The sequence below is a fragment of the Numenius arquata genome, chromosome 2 (assembly GCF_964106895.1).
Source record: "Numenius arquata chromosome 2, bNumArq3.hap1.1, whole genome shotgun sequence".
In the NCBI taxonomy this organism is placed as follows: domain Eukaryota; kingdom Metazoa; phylum Chordata; class Aves; order Charadriiformes; family Scolopacidae; genus Numenius; species Numenius arquata.
The window spans coordinates 78,157,230-78,177,723 of NC_133577.1; the positions used below are offsets into that span (position 1 = coordinate 78,157,230).

The window sequence follows — 20,494 nt, forward strand, 5'->3', positions numbered from 1 at the left end:
ACCTATGCACCTGGCAGGAAGAAGGGTACAGCACAAATCCGCCCCTGCCAACAACTCGAAGACTTGTAACACTGGACAGAAATAAACCATTTGTCATTATTTGTAATAATCTGCGCGAGCCCTCATCATAAGCAGAGCCCCACTGTGCAAGACACTTCGGCAATACAGAACAAAGCGTTGGTGGATGGCAAGGGATGAAATAGAGATGGTGAGACTGAGCCAGCAGCGTTGGGCAGAGTCCATCACAGCAGCAGGCTAAGCATATCCAATTGTTCAGCAGAAATCCCAGACAAGGAGGGCTTTGAAGAAATGCACGAAGGAAAACAAAGGTAAACGTCCAGGTTTCAAAAGTGAGGCGCTTCATTTAGGAAATGATAAAATTTGACAGGAGGCACTGATTGGAAGTAGATCATAAGTTCTTGGATCTGAAAGAAGAAGCAGGATGAAGGCAGACAGAATAATGACAAGTAGCTTAAATTTGAAGCATAAGAAAAGAGGAAGTTGGCAGATAACTGTGAAAGAAGCAGGTACGTGAAAATGATAGCTTAGAAAAAGTTCATTTGTAACAATATTCCAAATGGACATTCACTCATTAATAAGAATACCAATTCTTAATTTAAGATCTAAAGAGTTGCTCCTATTGCACAGTCAAAATATATTCCACTGCAAGTAAGGATAGGTGAAAAAGGTACAATGCTTTTCTTACTGGAAAATGAACAACCTGCCTCTCTAGAATAAGGGTAGCAAATAAAAATGCTACTCAATACTGTTAAAGAGAGAATGATGAGAAGACAACAGCTCCTCCAGAAGGCTGCTGAAGCAGTAGTTGGCCACAGAGCTATACTAAACAGTAGCAAAGTGCACACAAGTTTTCCTGAGGTCACTGGTGGCTGCTGCTGCCACACAGGAAAAGCAGCTGAAGATGAGCAACAACAGCAGGTCAAATGAATCCAAGAGAAGAGGCAAAGGTGCAATCCTTGCGGTAGGAGAACTGCCTGAGAGTCAGTACATCTCTCTTTAGTGATAAGCTGTCAAGTAATACATCAGCATTAAAAAAAATAAAAAGAAGATACAAACTCATGAACTACAGCAATAAATAGTCAGTCACAGTTGAGGAAAACGAAAACAAATTAGTAACACAGATTGATGAAATTACCTCAGACGCAGAGGAGGAGCTCCATGTAAAATAGTGTTTGCTGGCCAAAAATCTGAATGTGTTTAAAGAGGCGTAAGTTATTTCACTATTCAATAATCATCAGGAAAAAACCTACAAACCGTAATGATATATGTGCTGCTTAAACTGCCCATTATAGTAATAGCTACTTTTTGTGAATTCTAAACTGAATTTATTCAAAAATATCTAGGGTCAGTAGGCTTGCCAGAGACATACAACACAGGAAAAGAAAACTTCATATGAGCTAGCAGCAGTTTAGAAGTGGCAGCAAGTATAAATAGCAGCAGAAGTCCAAGGCCGGATGGCATTCCAGCTGGATATTACAAAGCAGCTGAGGTAGTGTCAGTAGTTTCCTTAAAGGACAGACATAGTGTTGTTCTCCTGGGGAAACCACCTCCTCTGTCTAAGGATTTAGGAGCTCTGTGGTTCTCCCCAGATCTGAAGGGGGAAAAAACCCAAAATAATTAAGATCTTTGAGGCTCAGAACACTGCTGAATTGTGGTAAAGGCAGTAATATTATGTATTTGCAAGCCCCATCTTCAGTTTTATAAATCTAGATCAATTTATACTAAGATAAAAAGGACTGGTATGAGCCATAGACTACCAGAAATATCACTGTGCAAGATCAAAGAGAAATTTCAATCTTGTTTCATCTGAGGCAGAAATGGAAGGATACAGGCATTTCTGTTTTGTTTTTCATTAATTTTACACAGGCACACCCTCTTCTCACTTCTTATTCCTCCATCTTCTGAAGTGTAAGTCAGCAGTAAAGTCTTCTTTGTTAGCTTCAGAGACTCAGAATGGAAAATTCTTCTTTTGGCAATACCCTTCAAGCTATTTGTCCAGAAAACTGAATTTATTGGTAACTATTCAAAACTCCTTTTCCCCAGGAACTGCCTCTGCAGATTTCTGCTTAGAGAAATAGTACCATGTGGCATCACTAAAGAATCCTTATTCTCCCCAATGATAACATGTGACACTTCAGAGGAGGAATAATTAAATTTAAGTATAGGAATTAAGGCTGCATTAAAACCTCATAAAATAGTTTTATGTATCTATAATGTGGGTATTGGAATTTTTCTAATCTAACCTAAACAATTTCCTAAAATTAGCATCTAAAAACAAATGTTGGTTTTCTGGAAAGCATTGGTTATGCATTGTGTCAACCCTGAAATTTTAGTGATTAAATTCTACCTGAAGAGTTATTCCCACAGAAAACATTTAACAATTAAATCTAATAAAGAATTCACATATGGTACCAGTACATGCAAGTTGGGATCTTCAGCATTTTAACTTTCTACAAGAGAAAGCTAACATCAGGTGAACACATAACAAACCATTTTTATAATCTTCTGTGGACCTGACTCTAAATGATATAAACAAGCGTTAAACTTAGCCTCCTCCCATTACACCTATGCAGCTGAAACATGTAACCTTGTATCAGCTCCTTAACCTTCCAATTTAATTAAAAGCACCTGACAATTTAAACACATACTGTACTTTCAATTTTCAAAGCACCCTACAAATTTGTCTTAATGGTCACAAAATAAGCGGTTTTAAAGCCTGCTTTGCAGAATAATTAACTGACTCATCAAAGGCCATGTCGGGAATTTTTGACAGTGCAGACACAAAGTCTGAAAAGTTCACCACTTTCAAACCTGAACTCAAGTACATGAAGTTACCTTTCCCTCCCATCCACACCCCTTCTTTTTTCCCCCCCTTTTAAGTTTCACATTGAGCAGCAGTGTCCTTTAGAGAAAGTCTCCATTTCAGAGATTCATGCCAGGACACCCTCCTCCCTTCTCCCCTCCCTTAGTACTAAGTCTTTTATGAAGCTGGGCAGTCTCCTTTAATCATCAATAACTTTCTGAAACTTAGCAAGTGTGAGTTCTCAGTAAGAATAAAGGAGTCAGAGGTGCAAGAAAAGCTGCAATTAACAGCAGCATAGTGCAAAGTACCAACAAACCCACATTTTGTGAAACGATAAGCCATGAGAAAAAGACAAACATACAGCTGAGTTGGAACTAAGGGACCTAAGCATAAAGGAAAAGGAAACATGCAAGGAGCTGGAAACAGGACAAAAAAAAAAATCTTTAGCAAGTGAAGACTACACAACCAGTTTTTAATAACCTTTAATATTTTCCCAAAACCAAGAAAAGCTTAGGGGACAGACAAGGAGATGGCTGAGATAAGACTTGAAGTGTATCTATGCTATGATGGGTTGTGCAACGAGACCTCAGGAAGACATATGCAATCCATTTTTACCTCTGGCGGCTCAGGTAGTGACAAACAGTGCAGCTGCAGCACGCAGAGCCCTGGGTGGCCTTCGCCACTCACCACGGTCTGCGTGTCTCTAATAGGGTTGCTATTTTATCCAAAGTCCTACGCTGTTATGTCTACTCCTACCAGCACTTCGGCAAGTCTGAAGATAGTTTAAGCAGATCTCCATGATTAAAGTCAGACCCTGAGCACTGCTAGAATATCTCAAAAGAAACTGCAGCTATTTTAGTCCTTTCAACTGAAGAGAAATGCCTACTTTCTTTAGGTTACTCTGGTTAGCAAATTAGGCCAGAGGAAGGGAGGGAGCATCCAATCCCTAGTGTTTCTAGATCATGGAATAATAGTAATAATAAAGAAAACCCCCTACCTTTTCATATGTCTAGACAAGTGGATGGTTGCACTTGACATCAGTAATAAATGCTGCAATGCTATATACATTTGAGAACCACCTTAGACAAATTCTAAAATGTACCTTTTATTTAATTCACTCATTTGTGTAATTAATAATATCGTTCTGGAAAAGCTGTCTATCTGAAGTCATGGTCTTGACTAGTCTGCTCACTTCCAGACCATTTTAAGACATCAGTCTGTACTTGCGCAACCTGCTGGGCCCCCCTCCAGTTCCCAGCTGGGGCATTTCCCCTCTGCCAGTACTGACACTAAGAGTCAAGAAAGTTGGTCCAGCCAAAAAACTAGCTTGATAAAAATGAAGCGGGGGGGGGGGGGCGTGGAAATTTGCTGGCCAGAGCAGCTGCCTGACTTGGTTCAGTCACAGAGCACTAGTCCTGGCAGAAGAATGCCTTCTACCAACCCTAACTTAGCCTAGATAAAATTACCACCATACTTCAGCTTCACAACAGACTCCTCAGTGGAGCAGAAGTGGTTTACAATGGACACTCTTTGCTCTTTTGTACTTTTAACAGCAAATGAGCCTTGACCTTTTGTTATACTCCTACCTCACTCTACCCTCACCTTAGTCCACTTCCCCCAGCCCTGGCCCTGCACTCATCTTTCCCCTAATCTATCCCACTGTGGCACACAGCTATCAAGGACTGCTATCACAGTAAAAATGGGAATGTCATCAAGTTCAGAGGGGGGTTCTGAAAAAAGAGTTTTAGTTGTGGCAAGGAACGGGGTACGACTATGAAAACCATCATTACTGTGAGATGGTTTTTGGAACCTTCAAAGGGCCCTTTAAGGAAGATGAGTATTTTTGATAGCTTCCTACATGAGGGCTAATCCACAGCCAGCCTCCGTGCCCTGCGTTCAGGCCACTTGCTCCAGTTCCCACTCCTATCTCCCCTCCTGGCTCAATGCAGGAACGTGCTGTTGAGGGCAACTAACATCAGAAACCCCATCCCCACATTCCCCAAACAACTTTGTGCCCACATCTCCAGCTCCGTACCTTCTCAACATGACTCAAGCCACTTACACTCGCCCATAGCTTTAGCAATACAAGACTGCTGTTAAATGCTAATTGCTTACTAATGAAAACTAATCACCATGCAATTAAACTTTAATCACTAAGCAGCTGGCTGAGATCCAATCCGTAACAATGAAGGTTCATTAATAACTTTTTTCCAAAGTGCTCTATCTGTGAAGACTATCCTATACTTCACACAGAGCACAGCTAAGTGTATGAAATCGTTTGAAAAATGTTTTCTCTGCCAAGAAAGAAAGAAAAACTACCCAGAACACAACAGTGTAAGCGTAGCATAGTTTAGACTAGCTGAAAAGAATGGTTTTAAGATTCAGGGAACCCAAACTCTGTTCCTAGCTGCTTCTGTAACCTCAGACAAAGTGTGTAGCACAGACAGAACCTCTTCTCTCCAATTCTTGTATCTGCAGAGCAACAGTCTTAATTTTGCTGTAGTTTCTAAAATTATTACATGAATACTCATCATACTTCAGTTTTATTTTTACTCATCTTTCTAAATCTAGGGAAATTAATCTAACCTCTTTCAGAACATATTTCTCTAATTAAAAAAAAAAAAGAATGGGGTTATATAACAAGGTTTATAATGGGCAGATAGACGAAAATTTACTTTCAAAGGAAAAAAGTTTAAAAGCACTATGCTTATGAACTTGGTTTGCATTGCACCGTTTGAAGAGCTTTCTTTTATTATGAATAGTAGAACATTAGTAAAGTTGAAGCATTATTTTTGCTTATTCAGTGATGAAAGGATTCAGGATAACATTTTAAAATAAAATGGAGAAACTGTCATATTTTTTTATTTAAAGGAGTCTTACAAAAGATAGAATGTAATTCTAATAATCCACACAGTATTATATAGCAGCAAGTCATGAATCCTTACCTCCAGAAACTAACCTCTTATCAAACCGAACAAGCAAATAAAGATAAAGTAATAATTTTTTCCAAAATCAGGGAAAGTATTTAACATTTGCATTTTTGCCTAGTTGTAATCAAATGCAGGCCATCTTAAACACAGACGCGTGGAGAAGAATGAACTTCTGAAGTTCTTGAATGTCCTTCAACACTTATTTGTTCATAGCATTCTTCTAATGAAGTGACTAACATCTGGAATTAGTCTAAGTTAAAAAAGTTAGTTCAGTTTAAGTTAACAAAACACAAACAGCGCACCAACCCTCCTCCCGAATTTTGGGGCATCTTAACCACCTTTTTCCCAGCATATCTTAAAAAGACTCAAGCTAAAATGACAAATAGATGGATTGTATTCACTCGTTATTGAGAATTAGCAAGAGTTTGGCATCTCTACAGTAACAAGCAACTTAAATCTTACAAAAAGGATTGTGCGAGTTTGTGGATAACCAGACAAAAAGCTCTAAAGCTTTGTTTAGAAATCTCCTGCACGGAGAAGGCCCCATTCACACTTGGAAGAGTTTCTTAGCAATTAAAATTACTTAAATGTATTTTTAAATGAAAACTGTACATAGATTTCAAGGATCCCTGATGCTTTATATAAAGGCCACAACTGTGGAATGAGCAAGCTCCTTTTTACATACAAGTTTCCAGTGCTCCTGGCTACAACTAATGTCAGTGGTTAAACATCCTATTCTTTCCCAACGCTCCATTGTCAGTAAATCTATTTTTCGCTTTCCTCACTCCACATGCTAGACAAACAGTAAAATATAAAACCACATGCAAGCGCAGACATAATGCCCGTAGTTTGGGATAAAATAATGGCAAAGGAGTCTGCTAATAGAGATGCACGGAAATTACTTCCCCTTCATCTTCTCTCTGCCCCCACACAAAAAGTCAATACTGACAAAAGTCTTTCCTCTTCTCCCAATATCATCTTTATGTTTGAGACCTCAACTAAACTATTTCCTGCCATCTACAATCCATGATCACCAATATGCTGCACCAGTTTTACCCCATTTTCTACTCACAGGAAAGCCAGCTTCATTTCACATATGTAAATTAACAGTTTCCAATCACTCAAGATACTAAAGATATGTATCAGAAACGTAGATGTGGATCCTGCCTGCTCACCTTCTTGGTGTCTGAGGCTTGTGATACCAATATACGGAGCTGCTGTGAGCTACAAAGTGCTGTAGCACTAGTCATTCACACTTCTAGGTCCCTACCAGCGGAACACAATGAACTGAGATACAACAGGGGCTCCCTATCAGGTTCTCATCTTTATGGTGGCACGTTCTTATAGCCCAGGAGTCATGACAGCACAGAGAGTCTCAGTAGCACAGCAGATGGCAATGCCTTTCTGAGAAAACCAAATCTGAAGTTCATTATTCAGCCTGCCTTTCAGAATTTCTTCTCCACCCAAAATTTCATGCTCCCTTATTTTTGTAACACTGTGGAAGAATGTTGGAGATGCTACCATTTCCTGAGGAATGAAAGCGAATGTCAACTAATTGTACTAAGGACTGTTTTCAAGAAAGAAAGAGCGAGCATATTTCCAGCTCAGGCAACTAGGTGTTTGGACACAGTCCATCAATGAAAACCAAGAACTCAACCACTTTAAGGGGAATTGTAGAAGGTGCCTTGAGATTCTGCAGCATTCCTCACTTGAGGGGTTAAAGCATACTAAAAGCTGTTGCCCAAGATAAAATCATTCTCAATACACCCTTTTTTCAACCACTGCTAACAGGCAGGTTTTAAATTCATTACTGGTTTCCCTGTCCCCACCGTGAAAAATTAACAAGCTCCATTGTCACTTTGTCACTTCTTCCTACTCTGGAAATTCTTCCCTACTATTACAGGTCTGGGTATAAGAGACTCAGGTTTTCCTTCCTGTGTTTGTCAGACATGTCGTCTTTGAAGCAGCAGATTATTATTTCAGCTGAACCCTGACCTGATGCGGAACTTCACTTGAGGAGCTTTTCAGAGGGGGGGGAAAAAAAAAAAAAAAAAAAAAAAAAAAGTCAGGTTCTGCTGTTTTTCTTCTCTAAAAAGGATAATAATGAATAAAAGGTCAGCACTCATCTTCCAACATTTAGAAACAGTAGGACTGTGGGCCTAAAACACTTTCAAGAGCTGGTGTCACCCAGGCACAATTTTGTGTCATGGCTAACTTGATCTAATGGTTATAATTACCAGTGGAAAGGGCCCTCCCTGTGAGATGCAGCAAACATGGTTGAGAGAGTAAGCAGATTCAGATGGCTGATCTGGCACAAAGATCCCCCACTCCAGACTAGTCTTCTTATGGATTAGCTAGCTAAAAATCAACCCACTGTGCAAATGCAGAGTCGGTAGAGCCAGCACAAGGGAAATAGTGGGAGCAAGCAGCTTGTAAAGAGGATAAAATAGCATCACCCCTCTTGACAGCAGCTCACTCCTAACCTGGCTTAGCGATAACAAAGCACACCTGCGCCAAATGAGACATTCAGAACAAACTGACACCATCAGACTCATGGTGCTACACTACTCAGGTTTCTGGGGCTAGAAACTGCTTTGCTTTGTTTCACCAGAGGTAGTTAACCTTCCACAATTTTCTCAGTTCATACCGAGTCCCTAGCTTAGGCATTTGATTAGGCACACAGTTAGGAACCTTTTAAAAGCAATTACTTACAGCATGTAGGAGCATTTTTGTTAGGCTTTGATTTCCCAAGTCTGAGAATACACATAGCTTAATTCCTAGTGATCCCTCTAGGCACCTTTCTCTACCCAATTTACAACTAGGATCCAGAGCGGTAAACAAAAGGGTTCTACGAAAGCAACAGAATAAACAAAATATTATGGATAGGCAATCCTTATTTCCTCTGTAGTACAAACTTCCACAGATAAGATACTCTGGGAGATCAACTCACAGGAGTCCTAGGTGGTGAAGGACAGCTTTTCTGCACGAAACCAGAAGTTGTTCTCTGTGAAATCTGGATAGCGTTATGTAAACCTGCCTCCAGCCCTACAAACTAACAAAGACACACTCAACATGAGCCAGAAGGCTGCCACTGGCCCAACAGTAATGAAAAATTCAAATCTCTAAATATCCATCTGCAAAGAGATACGCATTTAGGTTCTGAACTTCTGTGAGCCTGTATGTAGTTTTTAAGAACTTTCTCCAAAGTCAGTCTGACCTTCTGAGCTGGCTTGTTAACAGTCCTAAAGCAGGCAGATTTCTCTTCTTCAGGTAAGCAGCAGGCTTTGAAAGATAATCCATGGAGTCTCGAACAGACAAAATTCCAGACTGGTGAGAGAAAGCCCAGAATCTCCTTCTGCTACACTGTAGATGATGGGCAGATTTTACCCTTCAGTGCTTGTTACTCTGGAGTTCTCCTCCCTGAAACCCAAGATGATCCTTTCAGTAAGAAGCAACAAAGAAAACAGGTTCCAAGGACTTCTTTCCATGTATAAGGATTAAAAGATTTCTCAAGCTGGGAACGAAGCAGAGATTGATGAGAAAAGCATTAAATACTTTAGACCTTTTAAAAGAGATTTTTAAAAGGGGGATAAACAAGTTTTCCTTTCACAGAGTACTGTCAGCAGAAACAACAGGTAGATTTACCTTCCACAAGGTCAATTCTGATGGGGGAGGGGAAGGGAGAAGAAAAAACCCCAAACCCTAAAATCTCCAGAAGTAATACCTGTGGCTAGGCCAGAGCCTCTGCCTTAGGGAAAAAAAAAAACCCACACCAAAAAAAACATTTTATAAAAAAATTCCCAAGAAACAGCATAGTACCTCCCAGTGAACAGCTTTTTAGAAAACAATTGTAGAACTATCTTCTTGGATCCTGCAACTCAACACAAAGAATGTTCTCTGCATTGTTCTTCTCTTCACTTGCAGCTTCTTAAATTTAATACTGAGAATCAAGACCATCAATTCTTTTGAAAATGAGATCTGCTGACAACTACCAAAGTGACTTCATAATTTTGCCAGTTTCAAAGGTAACCAAGATTTCATCTTGCATGAAAATGAGTTTCTCATGAATAGGAAAACAATGAGAAGATAAACAAGGTAGGAAACTGTTTCCTTAAAGGTATTTACAGCAAACTGTATGCAACTGTTGGTTTTCCAAATCTGTAAGTGCAAAGTAGTGATTGACATGACTGGAAGAAGAGATACCAAAAAATTTCCAAAGGAAGAATATGGATATATTTTCAAACCTGCTGCAGGAATACCTGCTTTAGTAAGATTCCTAGTATCATAAGGCAAAAGATCTTATGCCAAATCGCTTACAATCTGCTTTACCTAGTCCAAAAACATAGCCACCTTCAATATTTGCAAGAAAGCATTCTGTAGGGAACAGGATCATCCAGCAATAGGGAGATGGCATTTTTTCAGTTCAAGATTTCATTAGCCTTGGAACAAACCTGTCCAACTGCAAGAAGGCCAGTTAGCATCCTTATTATGGTTTAACAAGCAGTTTAAGAGAGAAAGACAGACTACTTGGCAGGCAGGTCCATCTGCTGGGGTATCTACTTTGAACCTCAAAATAAAGAGAAGGATTAGGCCATTCTGCATCTGAAGCAGCGCAATTCATCTGATTGGCTATTCACATTCTCAGAACCAAGAACGCCTCTAGAACGACCAGAACAAGAGGAATACCTTTTTGCCTTTGAGAAAGGCAGATTCTAGCCCTTTGGAAACCAGCTGGATTGCTGCTTCGAAGATAATACATTCACATTTTCAGTCTAGGGTGAAATCGAACTTTAAGGAAAGCTCAAATCTCAGGAGAGGCACTTCACAGTTTGGTAAACCTTTTTAAGATAATACCTTCTAATCTCAAATTCTTCCAGAGCATCTGGTACAAGTCAATCTTTGAGCAACCTCACATACGTCCTAGGCCTTCCTTGAGATTGACTATGGGGCTCTTCTCAAAAAACTGCAGTAGGACAGACATTTATTCACATAAGGAACGCAAAACTTAACATAGCAAGAAAAATGCTTCAAATTCCTTTCTGATTCTGGAATGCAAACAAGAAATAGGCATTTGGAAAAAAATATATCTATAATAAAGCTTCTATGTGAGAAAACACAGGTGAGCTTGTGTGAGAAAAAGAAATGAAGGGCAGGTTACTTATGCCACTACCTCTACATCCTGGTTTGATGGTTTATGGCCTTTGATTAGAAGTTTAAGTTTTTCATTTCTATACTAGGATGCCGTATAAGCAACATCAACAGAGCCAGATCTTTACAGAAAATATTTCATGTCATTTAATGGTACGGATTTGGTTTAAATTTGGTGTACATTTGCCCTTTGTGGTTATTACAAACAGTTTATGTAGATTTTGAATTATGGCAGTATTTCACTTGCACAGAGTGTGTTACATACATGAATTATTCACCTGCAGGCTAACAATCCTTCATATGCCATAAACTAATGTCTTTCCTTCCCTTAGACCAAATTTAAGACCTATATTCCTGTATGCATGTGCACGTATCTGTCTACTCTCTCCAGCTAGCAAGCAGCTACATGGTTTGCACATCTGCTTTTCCAGGACACTAGCACTGATGAACTGCATGTCAGAGTGAACAAAACCAAAATGCACTTGCAAAGCAAAGAAGAGGTAAAGAAAGAGCATATACAACAAGCACAGGAAATCAGCTGTCTGAGCGAGAAGGCTATCCCTCAGGCATCAGGGCAAAAGAGTCTAGTTCAACAGAGCCTTTCCACCGCCTGGGGATGGCTCCTGGCAGGTACGCCTCTGAACACCCTGACTGCCATCTTTGTGCTGCACATAACCCTCTCCTAACTGAACAGGGGGAGATATACTGCTTCCAGTGAAGAATACAGCACTACAATTTGCTACAACAGGATAAAAAGGTTGAGAGCAAAATAATGTTAGGAAAACATGTTCCATTATTTGTGATAGAGGTGAAAGAGAAAGATGGATTATTTTTATGGATATAATGCAGAAGAGCCCAGCGTTCAGCTAGGACACCTGTTACTGTGTTTGTAGAAGATGTAAAAAGACAAAGCACAAACAAGAAAATGGTCCCTGCCTCTGAAAGCTCAGTCTCATAACTAGATTAAAAACGGACCCAGACAGAATAGTGGAGAGTACTGCAAGGCTACGTATTACTTCTAATACACAGAAAGTAAGCAGTATTTCTTACAGCCTTAAATAGGAAGGAATAGGAAGAAATAATTTTAAAATCAAATGAGGAGATTGTGAATCTGAGTGACAAGAAAGCCAAAACAAGATGGCAGACGATGGATTAAAGATGATGTAGATTAAAGTCCAAGTTTTGAAGTGAGAGTCTGAGAACTCACCATGAATTCAAGAACAATTTTTAAGTTTGTGACAGAAGAACATGAACATGGAGCAAAAGGAAGCTCTACAAGACTCTGGAAAAAAGTGACCAGGTTACCAAAAGCTCCCTGGCATTCCAGGATAAAGAAAAGAAAAGCACAAGCAGAACTTCAGCGAACCCCTCACAAAAAAGGAGTAATGAACAACAGTCTCTGCAGAAAATAGTGGAAAAAAAGGCCATAATCAAAAGAGGACACAGACTGGAAACAACGGTGGAACAACACTTCAAGAGCAGCACAGCTGATAGTGACAGATGTAGCCGACAGGGAAAGGAAAATGAAGTACTGGATCTGAACCTTAGCTAGGAAGAGATCACTGTAAACACTCATTACAATTGTAGCAGAGCACAACTGAAGCCACAATGGAGAACAAGAGCCCCGGACAATGCACTCAAAGAATTTTGAAATGAAAAAACGGAAAGGAAATTAAGAGGTAGTAGCAAAGGCAAGAGAGGCCAAAAGAATTCTGTACACTTCTTTTAAAAAAAAAAAAAAAAAAAAAAGGGAAACACGTCTACAGGTACTATGAGGGAAAAGAAAAGCTAGGAGTTGAGCAACTGATTAAAGGAAAGAGGCAGAGAGAAAGGATATAAGGTTCAAGGGAGATAAGGGGATATTCTTGTATGGTACCATAAAAGCAGATGAAAGGGTTAAGAAGAGGAGAAAAAAAAAATATCTATTTGTGATAAGGAGATGATCATAACAGTTGGAGGTAAGTGATAAAGGGTAGGCCAAGTGTATTCAGTCAGAAAGTCATCAAGATCCCATGCAGAGAAAGAACTAGATGCCAAACAACGTGCAAAACCCACATAAAAATGTTGTGGACAACCTGCTACTATTTGTCAAGTTTGATTAGAGCCTATCAGCCTAGCATGTTTCTGCCGGGCATATCCCCTTTGCAGGTACAGGAACACAAAAAGGATCGCTGGAGGCCAACTCAAGTGGTTCAAGAACACACAGAGAAGGCATTTGCTATTGGGAGAACAAGGATCATAAATGAAAGACACATCCTGAAAACAGGAAAAAGGGAAAAATCAGGCTGGTCTGATCCAATTTCAAAATACTGGCAAACTACAAGACACATGAAAACACAGCCACGTTGCAAGTAGAATCCAAGCAGTGGTGGAGATCCCCAAAGAAACCTTGCAATTATCAGAGATAAGAAATTCAGCAGTTGCACCAGAACAAGCGCGCAGGCATGGCTCGATGAAAACCAAATGAAATTAACTGACTTTGTTTAATGAGAGGCTAGAAAAAAGAATGCAGGCCAAATCAAGTTAGGGCAAAGAAGCATGTAATTACTGTCAAAGAACAGGGAGTGAAAATGCGGAACAAGCCAGGAATCAAACCTGAAGAGAAAAGCTCATGGGGAGAAAACGAGCATGCTGTATGTAACAATACAGAGCAAAGAGAAGGTAAAAACTGGATCCCAACGCTGTTTAGAAAAGGAAGAATCTGAAGGCAACAGGAAAAAGTAGTTTAGTGCCTCTTCCATGGTCTGGCCCAGGACAGAAAGCATATGCAAAAGGTAATAAAGGGATGCAGCATACTGATGATGGCAAAGAAAGCCACACTAATTGTGGTTTTAAAGTGTCAGCTTACGTCTCAGAAAATCAAGACTAGCAAGGGTCTCCATCCACAACCAGGTGGTTGCAAATAAAGTTCTCCTTCGTACCTGCTTTAGTTTTACATATTTATTCTCACTCATTGAATACTCGCACTTTGGGGCAAGTCAATTATCAGTACGACTTGTGGCATAATTCGTATTGAATTCATCAATACTAAAACCATCCATGTTTCACTTAAAGCTTACAGACCTCTGTACGATTCTACTCTACCTTTCTTTTTTTGTAAGGACTGCAAATTCTCCTAGTTTTGTAGTATGTATTACAGTCACAATAACCTAAGTTGGAAGGGACCCCTGCTGAAAGCAGAGCCAACTTTGATGCTTCAGAGCTTAAGTGGATTGCTTAAGTGTGTGCAGTCACATTTGTGCATCTCCAAGAACAGATATTCCACAGCTACTCTGTCATTCCCGCCTCCCTCAATCCAATGTTTGACCACCCTCACTGTGAAACTTTTTGCTTAATATTGAATTGGAATTTTCTTTGTTGCAGTTTGTGTCTGCTGTCATTTGTCCTTTCACTGTATGACTCCAAGAAAAGCTCTAGAGAATATTAAATATCTAGTAGAATAGGATAAGGAGAAGAAAAAAAAATAAATCCCTGTAGTCACGACAAAGTCTTTGGACATTCAAAACTTTTAATAGGTAATAAGCATCCAGCTTTTTGATGCCTGAAAGATCTGTCTGATCAGGTGTGGCAGAGATCTAAATGAGGCCATCAGAAGGATACCACTAGAAATTTAAGACGAAAGATGATTGCTTAAGACATGAGAGAGGAACAAGGAAAAATGGCATTCCGAATGATATACACACTGCAAATGAAAACAAATCATTTTGTATACTCACCATCTCTCTTGCAATCTCCACAGCTTCCTGCAGCCCATAGAGCCTGCCACAGACCAGGTAGATCCCATTGGCCCAGAGAATACAACCCTCATGGACCCAAAATTCATTGCTGTCAAGAGGTAGTTCAGGAATTTGTAACTCCAGCTCAGTGCCACCTTCTGAAGTGGGCATAGAGGGTTTTGAGTCCAAAGGAGTCTTTTCACCACCACTGCCACCGTCAGTGGTTGCTTTTTTACAAGAAGCTCCCCTTGAAAGTGACCGAGAGGCTCCACTACAGTCCTCAGAGCGGTGCCGCCTCTTAAAGCGGGGATGAGCAGCTAGGCTTCTTTGTTCCTTCTGTTGTTGCTGTTCCTCCTCCTCTTCTGTATCTGTCTTGGAACCATTAGAAGCACTTTTGTGCCGTACCTTGACCTTGCTCTGCATTTCTGTGGCCCTCTTTGGAGGTGGGTTCTTGGGCAAGGTGGCCGCATAATCCTGGGGGTAGAAAGGACCAAAGAGGTCACCCATATTACGATAGCTGGCCCATTTGCCACACAGGCAGCAAACCAGATGCCCTAGGACAGAAGACTCTGTTACTACAGGGCCCTGCAGCATGAAAGTTGAGGTCGGCAGCACTTTGCTCTCCGCATTGCTAGGAGGGGGTGTTGAAGACCGCTGTCCTTTCCGACCCCTCACCAATTTGTTCTGCTCCTCTTCCTCCGCGTTAATGATTGTGCACACAGCACCTAATTCACACTTGTTTACCACATGAATATAAGGGAAAAAGGACTTGTTCTTGGAGTCAGTTTTATCTACAGACTGGGTAGCATATTTAAGCTTGATCTCTGGTTCTTGAGGCTCCACAATTGGAGCAGCCCGTCTAGGCTTCCGCTTCCGTGGCTGTGCTGCAGGTTTTCTCCTCTCCCTCCTTTGCCTCTTCGGCTTAGGCTCACCACCACCTACCCCTTCTGAAGACTGGGAAGGTACTGGTGGGGGTGGCGGGGGCGGTGGCAGTTGCTGCTGCTGTTGCTGCTGCTGCTTCTTCTGCTTGTTCACACTCCCAATTGGCCTCCCCTTTTTCTTTCCAGAGGGAAAATATCCCTTTGGAGGGAAACCATCTGGCTTGGGTGAAATGTTTGTCACATCTCCATCTTTTTCCTCAGACTTTGGATTTGGTTCAGAAGTAAACACACTGGAAGGGGAAATTGTTTTTGAGTCAGAAAAGGTCAGAGTTCCAGCTCCGCTTACAGATCCATCAGACCTTCCCTGACCACCTGACTTCTGAGAAGGTGGTGCTGCTGCACTGGGTCCTGCTCCTTCTTTACCAACACTGGCAGTTTCAGGGACCTCTTTCTTGGTTTTATCATCCTCACTGCTTTGCCACTCTTCTGAAGATCTTGGAACAGTTATTTCACCAGTTGTATCCTGGCTTGCTGGCCCCACTTGATCTGACATCTCTCCTTTTCTCTTCTCAGCCTCTGGTCCATGTCCAGCCACATTTCCTCCTTCAGGTCCACTTTTAAGGGACAGGATGTCATCCAGAGTGACAGTATCTGCACCACTTTCAGCACTGTTGGCAGAAACACTTCTCCTAATATTGGGAGATGTAATTTTTTGAACAATAGCTTCCAGTTTTAATCCTCGCCCCTTTCTTGGGGGCAATATTTTGGTCTTAGCCGGGCTTGTGAGGGAAACAGCAGGGCAATTCCTATTATCAGGACTTGGCAGGTCCTTGAAGGAATCTCCCTTTCCAACTGACTTGCCAACATCTTGGCTTTGAGATGAATGGGCATAGGAGTTGTACGTTTTATCACCTCCTTCTTTTGCTGAAGTCATGAGTCGCCCTTTATCTTCACTGCCACTGTTCTTCATATCCTGTGGCTGTCTTTTGGTAGGGATAGGTGAGATGAAAGAACGGACTCTCCTCCTCATAATTAACGGATTTTGAGGAGACTGGTCTTCCTGGCCAGGGAGCCTGAGCATGGCATTACTAGGCTTGGGCAAATCTGCAGATTCTTCCCGTCGATGCCCATCACTTTCTTGAGGGCAAAATCTTTTTTGGTTGACTGCTCCAAGAGGGCCGCTGCTTTTGGCAGGAGAAGTTTGCCGAGAGAGGTCCCAACCAGATTCGTGATGCTGCAACTTCTGGTTGCTGTGTTTCAGTTCAGTGCATTTGCTCTGAGTACTGTCACTTCCCATAACGCAGCGCCCAGCTTCCTGGCTTCCAGTATCGTGGTAAGAGCTACCTTGAAGGTACATCATTCCATCCTTGTCATTTTTTAAGGGACTCCTTACTCTATCCAGAAACTGCTGCTGTCTTGGGCTCTTCCTTGCTCCTTCCTGCCTGTGCTGAGCTGCAGCAATCACACCCTGAGCAGTGCTGCTTGCCCAATCTTTGTATTCTTCTTGCTGTTGCTGGTATATCTGTCTCTTGTAATGATACTGGGAATTTAAACTCTGGTTAGGGTCACCGAAAGCATGAGGCCTAGCATTTGTGTGATATGCTGAAGCCAAAGATGGGCCTTCTGAATTCTGAGGGTAAGCAGAATGCAAGGAACCCCTGTTAACTCTTTCAGATAGTGTCATGTGTGGGTTCATGTGATGCAGATCTGTCCCTGGGCCTCTGCTTCTGCCTGGTGACATTTTCAGCTTATCAGCAAGATCCTGAAATTGAGAAGGTGATTTACCCCTGCTGCTTCCAGTTCTGCCAGGTGCTCGTCTCATCTGTGTTGGCCTGCTGTCCTGCTGGGGAATGTAGTCTGGAGCAGCATCGGAAACTGCAGCTCCAGGGCTGGCATTGCCTCGGAAAGATTCATGCTTTATGCCAGCAGGATGACAATGGTCTCCTGTTTTCTTATTATTGAGACTAGCGGAGCTCTTTGACTGTTCAAAATCTTCTTCTTTTATTTGCCCACTGTGAGCTTTCATCTTTGTTTCCATGGATACTAAACCACCAGGGAGTATTACTGACTGGCTCAAGCCAGGGGCAAGACGTTCACTCCTTCCACTTCTGGCCTCAGGACCCATATGCCCCATTGGGTGAGGGCCAGGATCTCTGACAAGTTGCCTTAATGGAGATATGTCACAGATCACTGATCTCCTCTCTGAGAGCGCTCCCCCTTCATGGGCAGAAGACTGAGACTCCACATCAAACTTTCTAGCGATAGGATAATCAGCTAAATTTATCTGTTTCATGTCAGGAGCTGCGCTGCTAGACTTCCTATCCCAGGGACCCCAATGAGGGCCTTCCAGGAGAGACCCCATGCTTTTATTTAAGAGGCCTCTATTGGTCAATTCATTGGTTTGACTAATTAAGATATTGGGCCTCATGGCTCCCTCCAAACTCCCAGCCATCCCAGAATGCTCCTGTGCGTTTCTCGAATACCTTCTGTCTGGATGATGGTGGTACCCCTGTAAAACCTCCTGTAGGAGGCTAGGAAACTTCTCATTCCGACCTTTGCGCTCACTGTGCCCTGGAAAATCACCTTTGTCTTGACCAGAAGGATACTGTGGAAAGCCACCAATATTTCTCTGTATACCAGCTGCTATGTTATCCTTGTAACTGTATCTTAAACTGCCAGGAGATTTGGAAGGTTCTGTTCTTGCAGGAAAATTTGGCCCAACAACTGCATGACCAGGCTGGCTGTTCCCCTCTCCATTATGGTTAGTGTTATCTCCACTTTTGCTCCCTTTACTTCCTCCTTGAGTTTCTGGCTGTGCCCCTGCATGCCCAGTTTCTTTCGCTCCACTAGCACTAGCTGGTGCCTGAGCAGCTGTGGAAGCATCATCTTGTGCAGGTTTATCTTGTCCACCTGACTTTTCTACTCTTCCTGTCATGGCTTCCCGGGAGACAATCACCCCAACTCCCTTTTCATTCACTTTTGGGGCATTCTCCACAGCCACCACAGCTTCCTTCCCGTCAGGGGAGGCCACATCCTCCCTAGCTGCAGGGCTGCTGCTGAGTTTTGATGGCTCATTCTGAGAGCCTTGTGCTGGTGAGGAATTGGATCTCTCCAGGTTACCCCCTTTGTAAGTGGTGTCTGAGCTGGTGCTCTGGCCACTCAGCTGTCTCACCCTTTCCCCATGATCCTCTGAACTACTGGAACAGCCACCATCAAGGGACTCTGCCAGGGGAGACTTAAGCTGCTCCTCTGCCTGGGAGGAGCCTTCTGAGTTGGTGCAGCTGTCAGCCTTCTTTGAAGAGGATGATCTTTTGGAACTTTTTTTCTGAGGTGCCAAGGCATCCGAGAGCAACATGTGCTGGACTGTGTTCGGCAGATTGGCTACTTGAGAACTTAGAGCACTCAGGCTGCTCAGCCCTGGATCCGTGAGCCTTTTTTCCTGCAGTCCTTCCAGCCCAAAACCCTTGAATCCCCCTGTGTGAGCATTGGGGCTTGGCATCATAGATGGTGTAGGACTAAGCTGAGGCATCATCTGCAGGATTCGGTTTCTAGAACCCATGGACATGTTGCCTTGCCCACACTGGAGATTTTCTCCACCTGGCATGAGCGGAGAAGGGGTAGAGCTGCAGCTTGGAGACTGAACCACAGATGCAGCAGGAGATGGATTAGAGATTGGACTGAAGTTTTGGTGGAACTGCATTGGTGACCTTACAGGAACTTCAGTCTGGCTGTACTGTCCCACTTGACTTTGAAGAGAGAGCTTGGTGGCAGCATTTGAATACTGCATTACATGCTGAGGTGGGTGCTGTTGCTGCTGCCCTTGCTGCCCACTTTGGGGCAGCTTAGACTGCTCAAAGCTTTTCATCGGTTGAGTCTGAAAGCTGTAGTTTGATTGGGTCCCATACGCCTGTGCATTGGAACCCACAGCATGGCCTTCATACTGCGACCCAGAATTCACACTGTAGCTTCCATCATAATTCTGTCCTGACTGGCCAAAACGCTGTGGGGAAGGGAAAGAGGAGGAGGAGGACGACGAAGGTGGCTGATAGTGTTGGCTGAACTGACCCACTCGTAACTGGTACCCAGAAGCAGAGGAAGGCAGGGTGGATGGACGCTGCATTGGCTGCAAGTGTGAGGTGCTAGAAGCAGACTGGCTGGAAGCCTGGGGTAAAGGCTGATGAGATTGATAGATCTGCTGCCTCAGCTGCTGCACCTGCTGCTGCTGGCTAGAAGCCTGCTGCTGATACTGGGCACTCCCTGGAGAAAAAGGACCAGTATAATCCTGTTGATAGTGGGATACACCCCCAAGGGTCGAGTGTTGTGTTTGAAACTGGCCCACATGTCCCTCACTCCCATACTGACTCCCAAAGCTACTCCCTTGAGGGGGCCCATAGCTCTGTACTGGTCCAGAAGGCCTGCGCTGAGGTGGCTGCTGCCCTCCTGACGCCACTGTATCTTTGTTGGCAGCCATATAGTAAAACTCTCCTGCTTCTTTTCTGAAACCTTGGTAGCTCTGATGGCCAGAGCTCTCACCAGGCATCGCTGTAGAGGCTCCTGTTGCTCCACGACGTCCACTGCCAGCACCTCCTCCAAAGCTCTGGAACATCTGGGCCTGCTGGCGGGGGCTGAACTCTTCCAGTCGGGATGATCCGTGCACTTCCTGCGGGTAGCTCTGCTGGTTTCCGTGGTAACTACTTTGCTCCCGAAAGGACTGCATGCTGTTCAGCAGCAGAGCAGCAGCTCGAAAGCCCTCCTAAAAGGTGAGAAAAAGAAAGAAGGAAAAAAAAAAAGGTATAGCATCTGCATCTCCCAGTCACACCAATACCACTGCTCAATTTCACTGTTTTAACAGCAACTAAAATTTAGTATTTGTTTCCTACTTTCTAGTGCATCAATGTGTATCCCCTCTCCTTGCAGCTTTCTAACATTCTAGGTAGTGCCAAGAGGAATCACTGACTTCCAAGAAAATACAGGTTGGTAGCGTACTACCAGTTG

The 20,494-nt window shown here is 42.6% G+C and overlaps 1 protein-coding gene across 1 annotated transcript in view; it reads right to left on the minus strand.

Annotated features, from left to right (window-relative positions):
- TCF20 (transcription factor 20) overlaps nt 1-20,216 on the minus strand; it is a 43,280-nt gene extending 23,064 nt beyond the window's left edge. Inside the window, exon 1 of the mRNA XM_074168365.1 lies at nt 14,619-20,216. Coding sequence (XP_074024466.1) covers nt 14,619-20,216 — 5,598 coding nt within the window. The remainder of the gene's footprint in view (nt 1-14,618) is intronic.
- Between the last annotated feature and the right edge of the window lie 278 nt (nt 20,217-20,494).